The sequence below is a fragment of the Erpetoichthys calabaricus genome, chromosome 13, assembly GCF_900747795.2.
Source record: "Erpetoichthys calabaricus chromosome 13, fErpCal1.3, whole genome shotgun sequence".
NCBI lineage: Eukaryota > Metazoa > Chordata > Cladistia > Polypteriformes > Polypteridae > Erpetoichthys > Erpetoichthys calabaricus.
Genome location: NC_041406.2, coordinates 93,881,240 through 93,900,474, shown reverse-complemented (window position 1 = coordinate 93,900,474; position 19,235 = coordinate 93,881,240). Strand labels below are relative to the sequence as shown.

The 19,235-nt window shown below is 40.3% G+C and overlaps 2 protein-coding genes across 19 annotated transcripts in view; one reads left to right on the top strand and one right to left on the bottom strand.

Moving 5' to 3' along the window:
• Window positions 1–19,235, top strand: part of LOC114663507 (probable thiopurine S-methyltransferase) — a 261,664-nt gene that overhangs the window by 140,367 nt on the left and 102,062 nt on the right. The gene's annotated exons all lie outside the window — the stretch shown is intronic.
• The window catches only part of LOC114663782 (doublecortin domain-containing protein 2-like), a 346,685-nt gene that overhangs the window by 323,868 nt on the left and 3,582 nt on the right, over window positions 1–19,235 (bottom strand). For 6 of the 8 annotated variants that reach the window (XM_051935742.1, XM_051935741.1, XM_051935738.1 and 3 more), the window contains exon 3: window positions 18,911–18,946. The exons of the other annotated variants lie outside the window; for them this stretch is intronic. In XM_051935742.1, coding sequence (XP_051791702.1) covers window positions 18,911–18,946 — 36 coding nt within the window. The remainder of the gene's footprint in view (window positions 1–18,910; window positions 18,947–19,235) is intronic. 8 annotated transcript variants of the gene reach the window in all.

Sequence of the window (19,235 nt, the reverse complement as noted above, 5' to 3'; positions counted from 1 at the left end):
GCCATATGACCAGTAGTTAGGCCATCTTTGAGTTAATTTTGTTTTGAACATTGCTCTGAAAAGACATCTTCACATCTTGCTTGTCTGCTTTTTGTTTTCTAACAAGCCTTCAGTTTTATGGGGTCACCAGGGTAGTGCCCCATCCCTTTCATGCTGTTGTGTCTCCTTTTACACTATCTATCAAATTTAACACCTTTCTATCTGTGCAGACTTGTTAAAGAAATGCTGTCTATCTGTTATATAGCGCCTTTTATATCTGTGTAGCACATAGTACATTTCATGTCTTTCAATTGTGGTACATGGCTGGGGTCCAGGTCTGGCTGGGACGCCTCTATGCTGGAAAGAGCATTACCTCCCTTGGAGCACTAGGTGGCAGCTGCCCTGGGTTACAGCAATGCCTCTTGACTCCTGCAAGGCTCCATGGGAGCTGGAGTTTGGTGCAGACCTGTTGGGTTCCATGGGTGCCGTCAGGGGGTGTTGCATTTGCTGCTGAATCCTTAATTGCAGCAATTCCATCAATGAGTATCTGGAGCACTGTTGGGTGCCTTATAAAAGGAGCCAGCAGCCACTGATCCGGGAGCCAGAGTCAGATGGAAGATGACGAAGCTTGCTGGAGCAGAAGGAGTGGAGGCAAAGAAAGAAAGAGAAAGGAAGGAAAAGAAGAAGAGAAGTGTTTGGTGTGCTTAACTGTGCTGTACACGTGGGAAACGGAGGAAGGCGTTTCCCACAGGAAAAAATTAAAAATAATTAAAAATGTGCGCCCTGAACTTGTGTTGTGCGTCTGTCTATGTCAGGTTTGGCCGGCAGGAGCGCCCCCTGCAGGCCACACAATCTATCCTAATATCCTTCTAAATGGCTAAAAGTTTGTTGTCCCAGGCCTAGACTGAATGGCCCATTTTTTTATTTATTTTTTTACTTATTTGATTTATATTTAGCAAGCTAAATCCATGAACAGGACTAGTTAAAAACAAGTCCTATAGTCAAGTAAAGAAGCTAATCAGATGGCAAGAAGCTAATTACAGCAGTTGCCTCACGTAACATCATGGATTATTTTCTGAAGATGTTTTCAGTTTCTGTTCTCCAGCGTGGAGTGAATCCAGCAGCTATTGGCTGCGTTAATGAACTGTAGCTATGACAGTTGCCACCTCTCCAAGTGCAGCTGAGCTTTTGTGTTACCAAGACACTTACTGCTAAACAGGAATTCCCAGACCGAAAGCTGCCTTGTTTCTAATGAAGTGTTTTCTATACAGCACTGGCTTTGCTGGTGTAAATAAAGCCAATTATTGGCTGTATATGAACATTTTGTTACAGTTTCATAAGGTAACATTTTAAAAAATAAACATACAAATATTTACATGCATAAAATATCGGCAATAATCTAGTTCAAGATTTCAAGGGACCAGATCCTATCCTGGCAGCACTGGCAACAAAAGACAAACAAAACTCGGTAAGGACGCCAGCCCACTGTTGAACACACACACATCAGGCCAATTTAGAGTGTTAAATTAACTTGCATATCTTTGGGAAAATAAATAAGTAAATAACCTGGAGAGAAAAAAAAAGCATGCAGTCATAGGTTTATAGTGTGGCTACTGTCACAGTGAAATTCTTACTTGCACATGCTGATCAATGTAGACAGAGACCGGCCAGTAGAACCTGGATGGGAGACCTCCTGGAGACCCCAAGTGTGCTTATGGCCACGCCAGTCTGCAAGCACTCTGTCTTGACTGATGCTTGACATAAAACACACAGCCAGTATCTAAATTGGGTTTCACTTTTTTTAAACTGGGACTACACTTTATGATCAATGAAAAAATAGTAACTTACTCAATGAATGTATAAGATACTTTAAATATACAGTGCCTTCCATAATGTTTGGGACAAAGAACCATTTTTCCTTGATTTGCCCCTCTGCTTCACAGTATAAAATTACAAATCAAACCATTGAGATGTGATTAAAGTGTAGACGTTCATTTAAGGGGATTTGCATACATTTCAGTCACACCATGTAGAAATGACAACACTTTGTCTACACGGTCCCCCCATTTCAGGGCACCATGATGTTTGTGACACAGCAATGGCAGGTCTATTAAAGCCATTATATTTAATACTTTATTGTGTATCCCTGGCATACAATGACTGCATGAAGTCTGCGATTCATCAACATCACCAGCTGCTGAGCATCTTCTCTGGTGATGCTCTGCCAGGCCATCTTCAGCTCCTGCTTGTTTCGGTACCTTGACCCCTTAAGTTTTCTCTTCAGTATATGGAAGGCCTGCTCAATTGGATTTAAATCAGGTGACTAGCTTGGCCATCCAAGAATTTACCAGTTTATAACTTTGAAAGACTCATGTGTTCCCTCAGCAGTCTGTTTAGTTCATTATCTCGTTGTAGGATGAAGCCTCAACCAATGAGTTTGGAATCATTTACTGGAACTCGAGCAGATCAGATGTTTCTAGACGCCTCAGAGTTCATTGTGTGACTGGCGCCAGCAGTTCCAACATCATTGAAGAGAAGTGTGCCAGGACCTGTGGCAGCCATACGTGGCCAAGCCAGAACACCTCCAGCACCATGTTTAATAGATGAGGTGGTCTGCTCTGGGTTTGCACAGTTCCTCTTTGTCTCCACACTTTGCTCTTGCCATCACTCTGATGAGGTTCATCTTTGTTACTTCTGTCAACAAGACATTTTTCTGGCTCTTTTAAGTTCTTTTTTCACAAACTGAAATCTGGCCATTCTGTTTTTGTGGCTAACTAGTGGTTTGCGTCTTGCAGTGTGTCCTCTATTTTTCTGTTCATTAAGTCCTCTGCTGATAGTCGTCTTTGACTTGTGCACATCTGCTTCCTGAAGACTGTGTCTGATCTGTCAGACAGGTGTTCGTTGCTTTTTCTTCACCATAGCAATGGGTTTGGAGACATTTACTGGAAATTGTGCTGCTGCCGTTAGCAGTTCTATCATCAATGAAGAGAAGTGTGCCAGGACCTGTGGCGTCCATACACGCCCAAGCCAGAACACCCTCAGTGCCATGTTTAACAGATGAGGTGGTCTGCTATGGATCTCGGGCCATTCCTTTTCGTCTCTTGCCATCACTCTGATGAGGTTCATCTTTGTCTCGTTTGTCCATAAGATCTTTTCCCAGAATTCTGCAGGCTCTTTTGAGTCCTTTTGCACAAACTGTAATCTGGCCATCCTGTTCTTGTGGCTAACTAGTGGTTTGTATCTTACAGTGTGTCCTCTGTGTTTCTGTTCATAAAGTCTTCTGCTGATTGTCGTCTCTGACACGTCTACATCGGCCCTCTGAAGACTGTGTCTGATCTGTCAGACAGGCATTTGGGCCTTTTTCCTCACCATAGCAAGGATTCTTCTGTCATCAGCAGTGAGGTCTTCCTTGGCCTACCAGTCCCTTTGTGATTTCTGAGCTCACCAGTGCCTTCTTTCTTCTTAATGATATTCCAGACCGTTGATTTGGGTAATCTGAAGACCTTCCCGACGTGTCTAATGGTTTTATTCTTGTTTTTCAGCCTCATAATGGGTTCTTTGACTTTCATAGGCACAGCTCTTGCCCTCATGTTGACCAATGACAACTCCAGACTCCAAAGGGTAGAAGCAAGCCGAGGTAGCTTATGAAGCAATGAAAACCACCTGAGGAATCACAAACACCTGGGACACCAATTTTCCTAAACATTTTGGTGCCCTGAAATGGGGGTCCATTTAGAGTAAGTGTTGTGGTGTGACCAAATCATATGCCAATACCCTTAAATGAAAGTCAGCAATGTGCACTTTAGTCACATCTGAATTGTTTGACTTGTAATTTTAAACTTTGGAGCCAAGGGGTAAGTCATGGAAAAATGTTTGATGGTCCCAAACATTATGCAGGGCTCTATGTAGAAGATAAACATTTCTTGCTAAATTATATTACATTGTATTAGTCATAAACTATATCCTACAGTTTTGTGTCACTGGTTTATGCAGAAAAGTGGTGCCAGATATCATGGGTGTAAGATTTAACTCTGTCGTATTTGTAAGTGTGAGTGGCACTGTGAGCCTCTTGGAATGTCTATTTGTCCATTCATCCAATACTGATTCCACTTAATCTAGAATTAGGAAGTCTGTCCCAGCAGCACCATGAAAAATGATCATTAGTCATACACAACTACACAAGTCCAATTTTGAGATAACAATTAACATCTGGGGGTTTTCTGTTGCAAAATAGAATACATGTACATTAATTATTTGAAAAGAAAGCACTGTTCCATTATAACATATATCTTTGTGAATTACACTGCACAATGAAGATTTTGCTTCCAACACTTTTGGGGAATCTTATGGATTTCATCCTGCTGATCACAAACCACGCCTTTAAATTTTCCTACCGCATATTGTTTTATTGCAATTGCAGATGTTTGTGATTTCCTCTCAAATTCAAAGTATACATATATAACTTTAAAGTATTTTTAAAAAATTGTGCATTTCTCTGAACATTTCCAAAAAGTAATGACCCTCAAAATACTCTCCTTGAGACACAATACACTTGTCCCACCGCTTTTTTCACTGTTCAAAACTCTTAAAAAATGTTAGCCTTCAGTGTCTCTGTTGTTGGCTTCTGAACCTCCTCTACATCCTGAAAACGATTTCCTTTAAGGTCCCTCTTTATTCTTGGAAATAAGAAAAAATCACAGTGTGCAAGGTCCGGGGAGTAGGGGGGGGAGGACTGTTGAGAAACTGCCACACACTCAATGCTGTGTGGACGAGAGTGTTGTCGTAATGCAGAAGCCACTTGCCTGATCTCCACAATTCAGGTCGTTTTCTCCACACTGCATCACACAATCGCTTGAGCACTTTAAGGTAAAAACCTTTGCTTGGCTCAAAGCTTCTTCTTTGAAAGCCTCTTGAAGCATTGTGACAGTTTCTGTTGCTGTTTCCCCCAAAAGGAAACACAACTTGATGCAAACACGTTATTCTTTCAAGTCTGCCATCACAAAATCAATGAAGATGGTAACAGAGGCTCAAGAAAAAAAATTACACTGACCTTACAGACCTTTCCCCAAGGACGCCGCTTGGCCAAATGATGCAGAGGGCAGTCGAGTACATGCACCTAGCCGGCAAACGTCGGAACTAATGCCCCTCCAGCCTCCAGAAATTCTGTATATCCTCGTTATTTTTTGGGTTCCCCCCTTCGTACAGTACAAGACCTACAAGAGGATCATCTGTGGTGATCTAAAAGTAGTGGCACTGCAGTTCACATATCACAAGTGCTGTTGTGTAATTAACGAATGGGATAGCCATGCTAAAGAGTCTCACTACAAGAACTGGCCGCTCTACAAGCATTTGTCTCCAAGGCTGAAAAGTGTGGCATACTGTATAAACCGTGTGTCGACCCAACAAAGATATTTTTTTCTATCTTCTTTACATAAACATTGGATAGATGAAAAATTTTGTAAAAGCGATAAACAAGGAAGGTAAAGGATTTTGGTGTTTGAGACATATTACCATGAATAACTGATGCCAAGATTTAGGAAGACATTTTTGTTGGTCCATAAATCAGACACCTCATCAATAGCCACGTGTACATGTGCCTCAATTCACAACAACCAGGTTTCTAAAATGCCATATAAACTCTTATTCCGGTTAGACAAATTGGGTGTTTGGGCACTGCAAAATCATATTAACAGAAGTAGATTTCTTCGAATAACAAGATACTAAACAAATACGTGGCCATGTAAACCCTTAACCAGGTTACTGTCAAGGAGTCTGCGCACTCTGCCAGAACTCTGTCAGCTTCCGCATGTATTTGCGTCGCACACACTTTCAGAGACCCCGGGTAGAAGCTTCCACAAAATACAAATGTTCAGGTGATTGCATTATTCGTTCTCTTGGCTGAAATAATCTGCCTTGATATTTCAGAAATTGCTAAATTTATGTTGATGAGCTGAACGCGCAGTGCTAAGTTCGGGAATACACTCTTGAGAGCAGTGTGGTAAGATGTTAAAAGTAATACATGTTATGTAGTCCAATTACTTTTTAAAGTAACCTGTCTTAATACTTATTTTATTGAAGTAAAAATACTTGAGTTATTATAATTCCAGCAGTGCTGGGTGTAAGGCACTTGTACCAGTATGCTGGTCCACTGCAGGGCTCAGTCACAGCCAAGTAGAAAAGGGTGTGCCGCATGCAATCCAGTAACAGAAACCTTAATTTGGCTAAACATATTTATAAAACACGAGAAATTGATGACAGACATTGTGCTTATTTTCAGATTCAAGCAGTTGATAATGATGTTTAACTCTTTTTTGCAGTTTAATGACGTTGGGACATTTTGAAAGGGGAGAACTCTAGGAGATTATTTGCCCATGTAAATGCAGATTTTTAGGAAACCAGGTTTCTGCCTTAAAAGGGTTAGTCACCATACATAACATGGTTATGTGTGTGCATGTAAACACACTTGAAGATAAGCAGTTTGAAGATCTGCTAGTGGAAAATCACATGGAAGGGAGTTTTCTTGGCAACTACTGAGCACCCAAACTACATCCAGCTGATAGACAACATCCTTCAAGCATCCAAAAACCATGAAGTGCAACATGTCACTAAAGATTAATTTCCTGCATTCACACTTGGACGTCTTCCCTGCTAATCCTGGTGCAGTAAATGATAATAATAATAATAATAATAATACATTTTATTTATATAGCGCCTTTCCCATGCTCAAGGCACTTACAGAATATAATAAAGAACGATGAAAATGTTGAATGGTTTCACCGGGACATTGCAATGATGGAACAATGGCTTCAGGGCAAGTGGACTCCATCAGTGCTAGATGACTCTTATTATTCATTGAAACGAGAAACTTCTGTTGCTGAGTACAAATGAAAATCAGCAGGAAATCATTTTAGCTCGCTTGAACTAATGCAACTTGTCAGCATCATTAATTAATTAAACACTTAAAAAGTGAACTTCATGTTTCTCCAAATTCAGTCAATCTGAAATTGCATTTGTGTTCAGTTTGAAGCTGTCTATCATAGTTGCCAAAATTTTCTGGAGGCAGAAATATTTTAAAAATATGTTGTCTGGTGAAATCTGCCATTACCTAGGAAATGTATATCTGGAAGTGGTTAGATCAGGCACTGACAGCTTATCCTTAAACTTCACCAGAAAAGCTAAAAGATACAGCTAATAAGGGAGGGATTGACTTCTATATTGTGTGCCAACTCAGTCACACTCTTGGACTGTAAGACATGTAATTGACAGATTCCCCCGTCTAAGATTGTCTATCTGATCCTACAGCTGTATAAAATAACACAATGTCTCCTGAAAGATCTTCTGTTCTTATGAATCTCATCATTGGATTACACACTAATGGGGCCACACTCACACAACCTACTTACCATGTATAGCCAATTTATTCAATTCACGGGGAGGGAGTGTGATCTCCTTTGAACTTCTGTGTAGCACCAACACACAAATGACAAGATACCTCATTAAGTATGAATGGTGTGATAACAGTTACACAGTAGTTCAAAAGTGCTGCACAGCATAGAAGGAACATAACCCATGGCCAGCAGTCGTATAGTCTTACATAGCTAGCAACTCAGTCAAAGTTGTCTACAACTTGCCCTGATGAATTCAAACAGTTTTGATCAAACAGGTTTGATTTTGTCTTAAGTCATAGGTGCAGGCTATGATGTGTGACAGCTGACGACCAATGAGCATTCAGCCAAAAATACAATGCGAACAATGTAATTATACAACGTAAGAAATATGGAACATAGGTGCCTTAGATCTCACAAATAGAAGACAACCTGGGAAAAATATACATCTGGAAGTGGTTAGATCAGGCACTGAGCTGCACAGCCCTATCAAGACTGACAGTGGTAGACAGCGGTACCTTATCTTTAAACATCACCAGAAAAGCTTAGAAAACCCAGATATAGCTAGGAAGGGAGTGATTGACTGCTATATTGTGTACCAATTTGTATAGGGGCTTGCATAGGGTCAAGTTAATGGTGGGTTGAAATTGTGTTGTGTCAAGTTGGTAATGTCTTGTGTTCCATGTTTTGCACCTAGCCAAAGTCAATTCTGGTATGTTTCACATGCTAGCAATAAAGTGATTCTGATTCTGATTCTGAAGAGAGTGACTAACTCCTATATTGTGTGCCAACTCAGTCACACTCTTAGACTGTAAGACTTGTAATTGACAGATTCCCCCATCTAAGATTGTCTAGCTAATCCTACAGCTGTATAAAATAAGACAATGTCTCCTGAAAGATCTTCTGTTCTTATGAATCTCAACATTGGATTACACACTAATGGAGCCACACTCACAAAACCTACTTACCATTTAGCACCAATTTATTCAATTCATGGGGAGGGAGTGTGATCTCCTTTGAACTTCTGTGTAGCACCAACACACAAATGACAAGATACCTCATGAAGTATGAATGGTGTGATAACAGTTACACAGTAGTTCAAAAGTACTGCCCAGCTTAGAAGGAACATAGCCCATGGCCAGCAGTCGTATAGTCTTACATAAGTAGTGACTCAGTCAAAGTAGTCCACAACTCGCCCTGACAAATTCAAACAGTTTTGATCAAATAGGTTTGATTTTGTCTTAAGTCGTAGGTGGAGGCTATGATGTGCAAGAGCTGATGACCTATGGGCGTTCAGCCGAAAATGCAATACAAACAATGTAATTATAAGAAATATGGAACACAGATGCCTTAGATCTCACAAATAGAAGACAACCTGGGAAAAATATATATATGGAAGTGGTTAGATCAGGCACTGAGCCGCACAGCCCTATCAAGACTGACAGTGGTAGACAGCGGTACCTTATCTTTAAACATCACCAGAAAAGCTTAGAAAACCCAGATATAGCTAGGAAGGGAGTGATTGACTGCTATATTGTGTACCAATTTGTATAGGGGCTTGCATAGGGTCAAGTTAATGGTGGGTTGAAATTGTGTTGTGTCAAGTTGGTAATGTCTTGTGTTCCATGTTTTGCACCTAGCCAAAGTCAATTCTGGTATGTTTCACATGCTAGCAATAAAGTGATTCTGATTCTGATTCTGAAGAGAGTGACTAACTCCTATATTGTGTGCCAACTCAGTCACACTCTTAGACTGTAAGACTTGTAATTGACAGATTCCCCCATCTAAGATTGTCTAGCTAATCCTACAGCTGTATAAAATAAGACAATGTCTCCTGAAAGATCTTCTGTTCTTATGAATCTCAACATTGGATTACACACTAATGGAGCCACACTCACAAAACCTACTTACCATTTAGAGCCAATTTATTCAATTCATGGGGAGGGAGTGTGATCTCCTTTGAACTTCTGTGTAGCACCAACACACAAATGACAAGATACCTCATGAAGTATGAATGGTGTGATAACAGTTACACAGTAGTTCAAAAGTACTGCCCAGCTTAGAAGGAACATAGCCCATGGCCAGCAGTCGTATAGTCTTACATAAGTAGTGACTCAGTCAAAGTAGTCCACAACTCGCCCTGACGAATTCAAACAGTTTTGATCAAATAGGTTTGATTTTGTCTTAAGTCGTAGGTGGAGGCTATGATGTGCAAGAGCTGATGACCTATGGGCGTTCAGCCGAAAATACAATACAAACAATGTAATTATAAGAAATATGGAACACAGATGCCTTAGATCTCACAAATAGAAGACAACCTGGGAAAAATATATATATGGAAGTGGTTAGATCAGGCACTGAGCCGCACAGCCTCATCTAGACTGACAGTGCTAAACAGTGGTACCTTATCCTTAAACACCACCAGAAAAGCTTAGAAAACCCAGATATAGCTAGGAAGGGAGTGATTGACTTCTATATTGTGTACCAATTTGTATAGGGGCTTGCACAGGGTCAGTGAAATTGTGTTGTCTGGAGTTGATAATGTTGGTATAGAGTTTGCACAGGGTCAGTGAAATTGTGTTGTCTGGAGTTGGTAATGTCTTATATTCCATGTTTTGTACCTAACCAACCTCAATTCTGGTAAGTTTCACATACTAGCAATAAAGTGATTCTGATCTCATTCTGAAGGGAGTGATTGTCTCCTACATTCTATGCCAACTCAGTCACACTCTTGGACTGTAAGATTCCCCGTCTAAGAGTGTCTGCCTGATCCTACAGCTGTATAAAATAAGACAATGCCTCTTCTGCTCCTTTGGATCCCATCATTGCATTGTACACTAATGGAGCCTCAACCTACCAAACACAAAGGTCTTTAAAATGGCAAAAGTTAACCAGAACATGGAAAGGATGTCTAAACTCCACACAGGCAGTGTCAAGGCTGGAATTTAATCCTAGAAATATGAGGCAGCTGTTCCAACTGCTGCTCATCTAGGAATTTCCACTCTGTGGTTTAATGAATAGATAAAGAATATACAAAAAAATATAAGAATAAATAATATTAAAGGCAAAAGTATAACTATACTAAAAAAATACACTTCATTGTAGTTTGCATCTCTCAGCTTCCCTTTTCAGAACAATAACTTAATCTTGACTTAAACTAAATAAAAAAAAATGTCACACTGGGCTTTGCATCTCGTCGGCTTTGTTTTCAGGTATCCTTCATTGCTTCATAACAATAAGTTAGCTTCACCTCTACAGTTTCATTCTCACTGAGTCACATCTGAGGAGTAGGGAAAGGTCAAGCAAGCAGATATCACACCTGAGTGTGCACGCTCAACACACAGAGGTACTCATCCTTCAGGTGATCTATTTTTACCACCCCCCAGGTATGTTTATTTATTATGTTGCTAAGGAGGAAGAATGTAAGTGCGAGCCTTTCCAATTATGGCTGCTTTTATGAGAGGCAAATGTCATAATATTAGACTAAATGTACAGGAGGAGCCGGGGGCAACACAGTTCAAGTTTAGCATGGGGCCATTGTCCTAAAAGAATGTAGCGTAAAGGTCTTAAAAAAAGCTTTCTGTTACTATCTTCTGGATAACAATAGAGAAGCATCAGGTTTTGAATCATTGGTTATTAACAACACACGCTGCTGAAGCTGAGGCCTCCCAATGGAAAAGTGAACTGCTGGTGAACTGCCAGCCCCAAATAGCAGACCAACACAACTAAGAAACCAGGCAACACAACAATCTATAAAGTCAGATGGTCATATGGAAAAATAGCACAGATTTGATTATTTGCTTACTTTTCAGATAACTCATTATATTACTGGCTAATGCATTGGACTATAAAAAAGAAAGATGGCTGCAACGACTTGCCTTGTGATATCAGAGCAATCAACTTCAAGAGCGAGTGCGTGCGAAAGTAGGTAACACATTGAAAGATTGAGCTGTGGAAGTCACATTAAATAAAAATGCTCAATAAATAAATAGTAATTAGGTAGATCTAATTAGCTACAATGAAAATTCAATCTATTTAATCAGGAACAATTAAGGTGTGAAATAAAATGGAATTACACTAACCTAGTTTAATTTGTTCTTTACATGCCAGACATGTATATTTATACATAATTCGCCAGTCTCCTCACTCACTCACTCACTCACTCACTCACTCACTCACTCACTCACTCACTCACTCACTCACTCACTCACTCACTCACTCACTCACTCACTCACTCACTCACTCACTCACTTCTGCACACGTCACCTTCTGCGCATGTCCGAAGCCGAATGCGCAGTCGCCTTCTGCGCAGCTGCCCAAAAAACCTTACGAGACCAACATCGCGGCAGGCGGCAGATTTACGGCTACAAAATTTCAAAGAGAAAGGCGACTTCGACCAACATCCAACCCCAACATCGCAGGAGGCGGAGAATTTTCGGCCGCAAAAATTCAAAGAGAAAGGCGACTTCGATTAAATCTCTAGAGGCCTGAAAGGCGATTTCTACTATAGCTCAAGGTCTAATTACGCATTCATTCAATACACCTATATCAGGTTTGTGGTGCTTATACTTATTATGTATTATACTATTCCACTTGTGCCGGTTTCATCTTATGTTGTCGAAACGGGCTCTTTGTCCAGTATATCATGTTAAATTACAACACCTCTTGAGTGATTTTCATCCATCCATCCATCCATTATCCAACCCGCTATATCCTAACTACAGGGTCACGGGGTCTGCTGGAGCCAATCCCAGCCAACACCGGGCGCAAGGCAGGAAACAAACCCCAGGCAGGGCACACACCAAGCACAATTTAGGATCGCCAATGCACCTAACCTGCATGTCTTTGGGCTGTGGGAGGAAACCGGAGCACCCGGAGGAAACCCACGCAGACACAGGGAGAACATGCAAACTCCACACAGGGGGGACCCGGGAAGAGAACCCAGGTCTCCTTACTGCGAGGCAGCAGCGCTACCACTGCGCCACCGTGCCGCCCCATGATTTTCAATTACAGTAATCCCTCGCTATATCGCGCTTCGACTTTCGTGGCTTCACTCTATCGCAGATTTTATATGTAAGCATTTTTAAATATATATCGCAGATTTTTTGCTGGTTCGCGGATTTCTGCGGACAATGGGTATTTTAATTTCTGGTACATGCTTCCTCAGTTGGTTTGCCCAGTTGATTTCATACAAGGGACGCTATTGGCCGATGGCTGAGAAGCTACCCAACCAGAGCGCGTATTACATATTAAATAAAACTCTTCAAATATATTGTGAGCATGGGGGCTGTTCGCACCCCTAGAGGATACGGCCGCTCCTCAAAAAACGCTGAAAGATTACCTTCACATTGCTCTCTTCCTTGCTGGGCTTACATGTGGCTGTTTTGTCAAGCGATATGCTTCCTGCACGGTGCTTCGCATACTTAAAAAATCAAACAGCACGTATTGATTTTTGATTGTTTACTTTTCTCTCTCTCTTGCTCTGACATTCTCTGCTCCTGACGGAGAGGGTGTGAGCAGGGGGGCTGTTCGCACCCCTAGACGACACGGACGCTCGTCTAAAAATGCTGAAAGATTACCTTCACGTTGCTCCCTTCTGTGTAGCTGCTTTGTCAAGCGACATGCTTCCCGCACGGTGCTTCGCATACTTAAAAGCTCGAAGGGCATGTATGGATTTTTGATTGTTTGTTTTTCTCGGCCTCTCTCACTCTCTCTGACATTCTCTGCTCCTGACGGAGGGGGTGTGAGCAGAGGGGCTGTTCGCACACTGGCTTAGAGAATACGGACGCTCCTCTAAAAAATGCTGAAAGACTACCTTCACATTGTACATCCTTGCAGCTGCTTTGTCCGGCGGTGCTTCACATACTTAAAAGCCAAACAGCCCTATTGATTTGTTTGCTTTTCTCTCTCTCTCTGACATTATCTGCTCCTGATGCGCACTCCTTTGAAGACGAAGATATGTTTGCATTCTTTTAATTGTGAGACGGAACTGTCATCTCTGTCTTGTCATGGAGCACAGTTTAAACTTTTGAAAAAGAGACAAATGTTTGTTTGCAGTGTTTGAATAAAGTTCCTGTCTCTCTACAACCTCCTGTGTTTCTGTGCAAATCTGTGAACCAAACATGACAATATAAAAATAACCATATAAACATATGGTTTCTACTTCGCGGATTTTCACCTTTCACGGGGGGGTCTGGAACGCAACCCCCCCGATGGAGGAGGGATTACTATACAGACTTCTTTTACATAATCTTATAGAGTCGGAGGCAGTTGTGGTGTGTGTCTCTAACTAGTCTGCAACTCACCCCAACTAAGACAAAACATGTTGTAGAGACGGGCTCTTTATGAGCAAGAGCTGACAACCAATGATCGTTCACACTGAAGAACAATGCAAATAATTCAGCAGTGAAATAATTTATCACCCATGTCTCAGAATAGGAAAAGTGATCCTAACTGGCTCAAAAATCTCATAGTGATACAAATTTGGTCCTACACTTTGGAGTAGAAGTGATGGCATTTTAGCAATATTCCTAATTTAGTAAACTACCCCTAACTTCCTAGCTCGTGAACAGTCCTAACTCGCTAGAAAATGACGTTCAGGCAGAGAGCATTACGCACATCATAGGAAAGACAGAATGGACAACGATGAACTTGTTAAAGTTTATGGCGTGTGATCACTCCATCTACACAAAGTTGTCAGATGAAATGAAAGCATTGGTAACGTTTTGGCCACATGGAAAATGCAGCTTTGTAATAGCAATGACTTGGGTATGTCACAACCAACCATTTTTCGAATTCTGCACTAAACTTTCTATGAGGTAATACACAGATGTAAAGATTTCCCCACCACTCCACGTGAGTAATGTTAAAGCAAACTGCACACCTGCAAATCGGCACACAAATAAAGATAACTGCCTCAAGTATGGATGAACCCATATATGAGATAATACAGTATCAATACACAAGTAGTCACTGATACAAACTGTATTATTTATGATGTTTTTACAAAGTGGCAAAGTTCAACAAACAACTCTATGCCAGGGTGGCAAGCTCTGCTCCAAGATAGCCACAATGGCTGCAGGTTTTTATTCCACCCCAGTTGCTTACTTAGAAGCCAATCCTTACCAATAGCAGATCTTATTTAATTCCATGGCTTGTTACTGTTCTAACTCCACCATGTCAGTTCATTCTTAAATAACAGATTTCTTTTCCTTTCTAATGATACATGTATCATCCAAGTGACTTGAATTTTCAGTTTTTCACTTTCTCTTCAGGTTCTTTCTGAGTATTTAATTAAACCAAAGAGTGAATGATGAATACACACGGGTGGAAATGGAGACAAGCTAAATGGAGAACTGCTGGTTCTGCTGTCATTGGCATCTTATTGGTAATAAGGAGCAGTTAACACAATGAGCACTGCTTTATAAGACTAAAATAAGCAATTAGTGTTCAAAATCTTAGCAAGCGAGACATCTAAAATGAAGCAGAAAAATGTCACCTGATCAATTTGTATGTCATCAGCAATGAATGATTTCTCATTAAGCAATTTTTTTTGTTCTTTATTTCGCCTTATACAATTTCTTGTATTAGGAATTCATTAGTTTCCGCATACCCCTTGGGGTCAGAGCACAGGGTCAGTCATTGTACAGCACCCCTGGAGCAATTACAGGTTAAGGGTCTTGCTCAAGGGCCCATCAGAGTAGGATCTCTTTTGGCAGTGACAGGGATTTGAACCAGCAACCTTCTGGATACCAGCACAGATCCTTAGCCTCAGAGCCACCACTCCACCCCAATTGGGTTTGAACAAAAACTTGAAGCCACTGCAACCCTCCAGGGCCGACATTGTTCAGCCCTGATTTAAAAGGACTGAGTCTTAAATAGCAAATAAATAAAATGAAGCTAATTAGTACCAAAAACGAGTCACTAATTAAGAAAATGGTTAGAATGAAAATTCCAGGATCGGAGATGGCCACCCCTGCTCTCTACTCTTTAAAATAAAGGTGCCAGAGTGGTTCTTTAGAGTAATGCCATTACAAAACACCCACCCACATGAAGGTGTCAGAGAGAAGCTTTATTTTATTTAGATCCGTAACAGTAAATAACCATAAATAGATGGTAACAGATTTGGAAAATACCAGTGGGTCCTCTCACTGCATGTGTCCAAAAACACCAGCTAAGTTCAGGTTATCTTAATGTGTTAATGTATTGCAAGGTAGCCTGCGCTACATTAAAGATTTCATTTTTTTCTATATAGGAGGATGTTTTTCAAAGGAAAAAGAACTTCATATGCAAAGAACTTTGTGCAGAATGATATGGTGCCTTGTCAAGTAATAGTTCTACAAGGCACTACACAATTAAGTAAAGAACCATCAGGTGCCATTAAAGAAGCAGTAGAGTACTTCATGAGAGTGACATTAACTTTTTACCTTGTTTTACTTTTTCTTCTTCTTCTTCTCCTACTATTTTAAATAACATTAACATTATTACTATTTTTATCATCAGTATGGTGAAGCCTTAGCAATACTATCAAAAAACAACAAACCATCATCATGATTTTCAAGAAAACTACAAAACGCCTTCATGAGTGCCATTTTGTGGCTCAGGGTGATATAAAATCTTGACACAAGTGACATCCAAGTTGTAGACAAAACTGGATCAAAACTAGAAGCTTTTCCTAAATAATTCTTGGACTTACCATCTTCTCAAGCACTAGTCTCTTTAATGATATTCTCTAAAAGGGAAGGCCAAAGCTGCAGATACTCTCCCAAAAACAAGAACAACCAATAAAGACTTGAATTATAAATATTTATTAAGTCAATCATTTTTCAACCCGCTGTACCCTAAAACAGGGTCACGGGGGTCTGCTGGAGCCAATCCCAGCCAACACAGGGCGCAAGGCAGGAACAAATCCCAGGCAGGGCGCACACACACACACACACACACACACACACTCACACACCAAACACACACTAGGGACAATTTAAGATTGCCAATGCACCTAACCTGCATGTCTTTGGACTGTGGGAGGAAACTGGAGAGCCCGGAGGAAACTATGCAAACTCCACGCAGGGTGGACCCGGGAAGTGAACCCAGGTCTCCTTACTGCAAGGCAGCAGTACCACCGTGCCACCCTATTTATTAATTAATGATTAAATTAATAAAACTACATGAAAAATAGTCTGCCATAGAAAGTTTGAAGCAGATTTTGTTATGAACAAGGATCTGGAGAAGAAATGTTGTGAAAAGTCACGCAAAGTTTGTTAATCAATAATCAAGGTCGATATTTCATCAGACTTAAAAGTAGGTCTAAAAAAATGACACCATAAGAATTAAAGCAAAGGGTCTTAACTAGAAAATCAACAGAACTCTTGACCAATGAATGATGGGGAGAGGCAGATCATCGATTTTAAGCACAGTATTATGGGAAAAAGGCCAACTCTAGCTTTTTTGCTGCCCTAAGCAAAAGTAAAAATGTCACAGCCAAACCACAGAGTCTTGAAGGTATTATTATTTTAGATTGTAGAATCGCTTCCCCTTTAGTGTTTCACATGATTCGCAAACCAATGTGGGATGAATAGCTGGATGGGGGTGGGGGTCCCTCTTGAAGATTCATGCAAGTTATACATGGTTGTAATATCAAAGAGCGGGAGGGTTCCCCTTTGAGATCCTCATGAGTCACACAAAGAACGTGAGGGGCGGTGGCGCCAGGGAAAATCAGGGGCTGGGAGCAGAGATGTAGCTAGGGTTTTCAGCGCCCGGGGACAACTGAAGATTTCGCGCCCCCTCCTGTTTGCCAAAATGCAATGGGGAAGTTTCGTAACATCAATTTGGCACCCCCTGGATACTGTCCCCCCTTGCTCCCCCCTAGCTACGCCACTGGCTGGGAGCAAAATATCACCCAAAGCCACCCCATCTCCAAGTCAACATCTGTGTGCACCTTATTTAACAAGACGCTGCCCCCCAAAAAGTTTAACATCCTAGAATACTGACTAGTTCACCTGTATGGTAAAGCCAGCCCTGTATAGAAATGCCTGTTTATGTTGTGCACTAATTTGTTCTGGTAATAACTATTAATAATATTTTAGCAAAAAATGCAAGCTTTATGCACGTTTTGAGCATATGACTGGATAACGGACATTTGAATTACGTGACATGAATAAAATAAGAATTCTTTACTTTTTTCCACGGACATTTTCACATTGTTTGCCATTGGACAGCACTGGTCCCCATTGCTTTCTGTTGTATCATAAACTTTTTTGTTGATGGCTGCTATGTCACTGCTAGGTATGGTCAGCCAGAAGAGTGCGTTGTATGAAAGCACTGAGTCAATGGTATAAATTGAAGTGTTCCTGGTAATCCAAGATTGGATTCTGCTAAAAGATTTTTACAGTCGTTCTTTGTTGTTTTCGAATTCCTGGTTACGAATATTTTCACCCTGCTTTTGGAGTACAGTTTATGATTTGGCTCTGATTATGTGTTCATTTTTATTTCCCGTATTGTTTCCTGACTATGGAATATGTCCTGAGCGCTGCTTGCTTAACAATTACACTTTTTGAGCTTTGACACTTTGCTTGAAATTTTTGACTAAGTCACATCTGCTGGCTTCAATTTCACAAAAAGCTCCTGCCACCGCATACAGTTAGTGCAAGAATTTTATACACAATTAAACAACTACAAGGTACTATAGTGATATATTTCCAAAAGAAAAATGCAAAACATTTCCTGCATCTCTTTCACAATGAGCGTTCAATTGGCGTAATCGGTAGGATTTCCCATAATCTTCATTTAGGGCTAGAAAGTAAATCTAAGACATAATATACAGTTCAGTATATAAAAAAGATGGTAATAAAGAAAAACAATCACTTGTGAGGCTAGAACTTATGTACTTAAAAAGTACAAAGTGCCTAATTTTATTAGACTTGAATAGATATCCAGAAAGTGTTACCAAATTTTAGTTATTCATTTTCTGAAAATGTATGACTTTGGATATTTAAGTTTTTTTTTTTACAGTTTTGAAATAGCTGGTCGCCTTTTTGTGGTCTCACTTCATGCAGCTGTTGTGTTTTGCTGTCACTATGGCAACCCTCAGTCACATGACCGACATTGTGCGACGTTTGACTCTGTCCTGCCATTGACATAATTCTAAAAGACGTAAGATTGCTCCATGATTGTGTTGTTACTTGTTTCTTTTTTTTTTTTTTTTACTTATTAACTTGACTTTTGGACTTTGCATTTTGCATAGCATTTCGTTTCTGATGTTTGGATCAACTGCCCTTTTGGTAACAACTCCTGTTTTACTTGTGAGTCTTCATTTGCCTAGACTTTTATTTCCCTGATTCAAAACTGTCCATCTTAGGACTCGCCACTGAGACAGCAGATGTCTCATAAATGCTGTAATATGAGGGGAAATTGGAGACGCAAGGTGTAATCAAGTACAAAATAAAAACAGACATTTTATATGATATTGTAACAATGACACCTCATATTTGAAGAATTCACAGAGGGGACAATAAACAATTTTATCTTTTGATATGAAATGCACTTACGTCTTTACTTCTTTGGGAATCATCCATGAGGTTGGTCTGAAAAAAACATTGAATTCAGAAATGTGTAAAACAAATTGACTAATAGTACTAATCAACTCTAAAATGTGCTAATACACTTTGATATCTGTGGTTGTAGATTCTCGGTTCCTTTTCAAATATACCTCATTTGAATGACATCAGACTCATTTACGTTACACAAACAAGGGTCAAAGTTCAAGGTTAACTTTATTTGTCATTCAAAACTGTGCACTGCAGAATAATATTGCGTCACCTGGCTCAATTATTTGCAAAAATAGACAACAAAAATAAGCAAGAATAACAATTA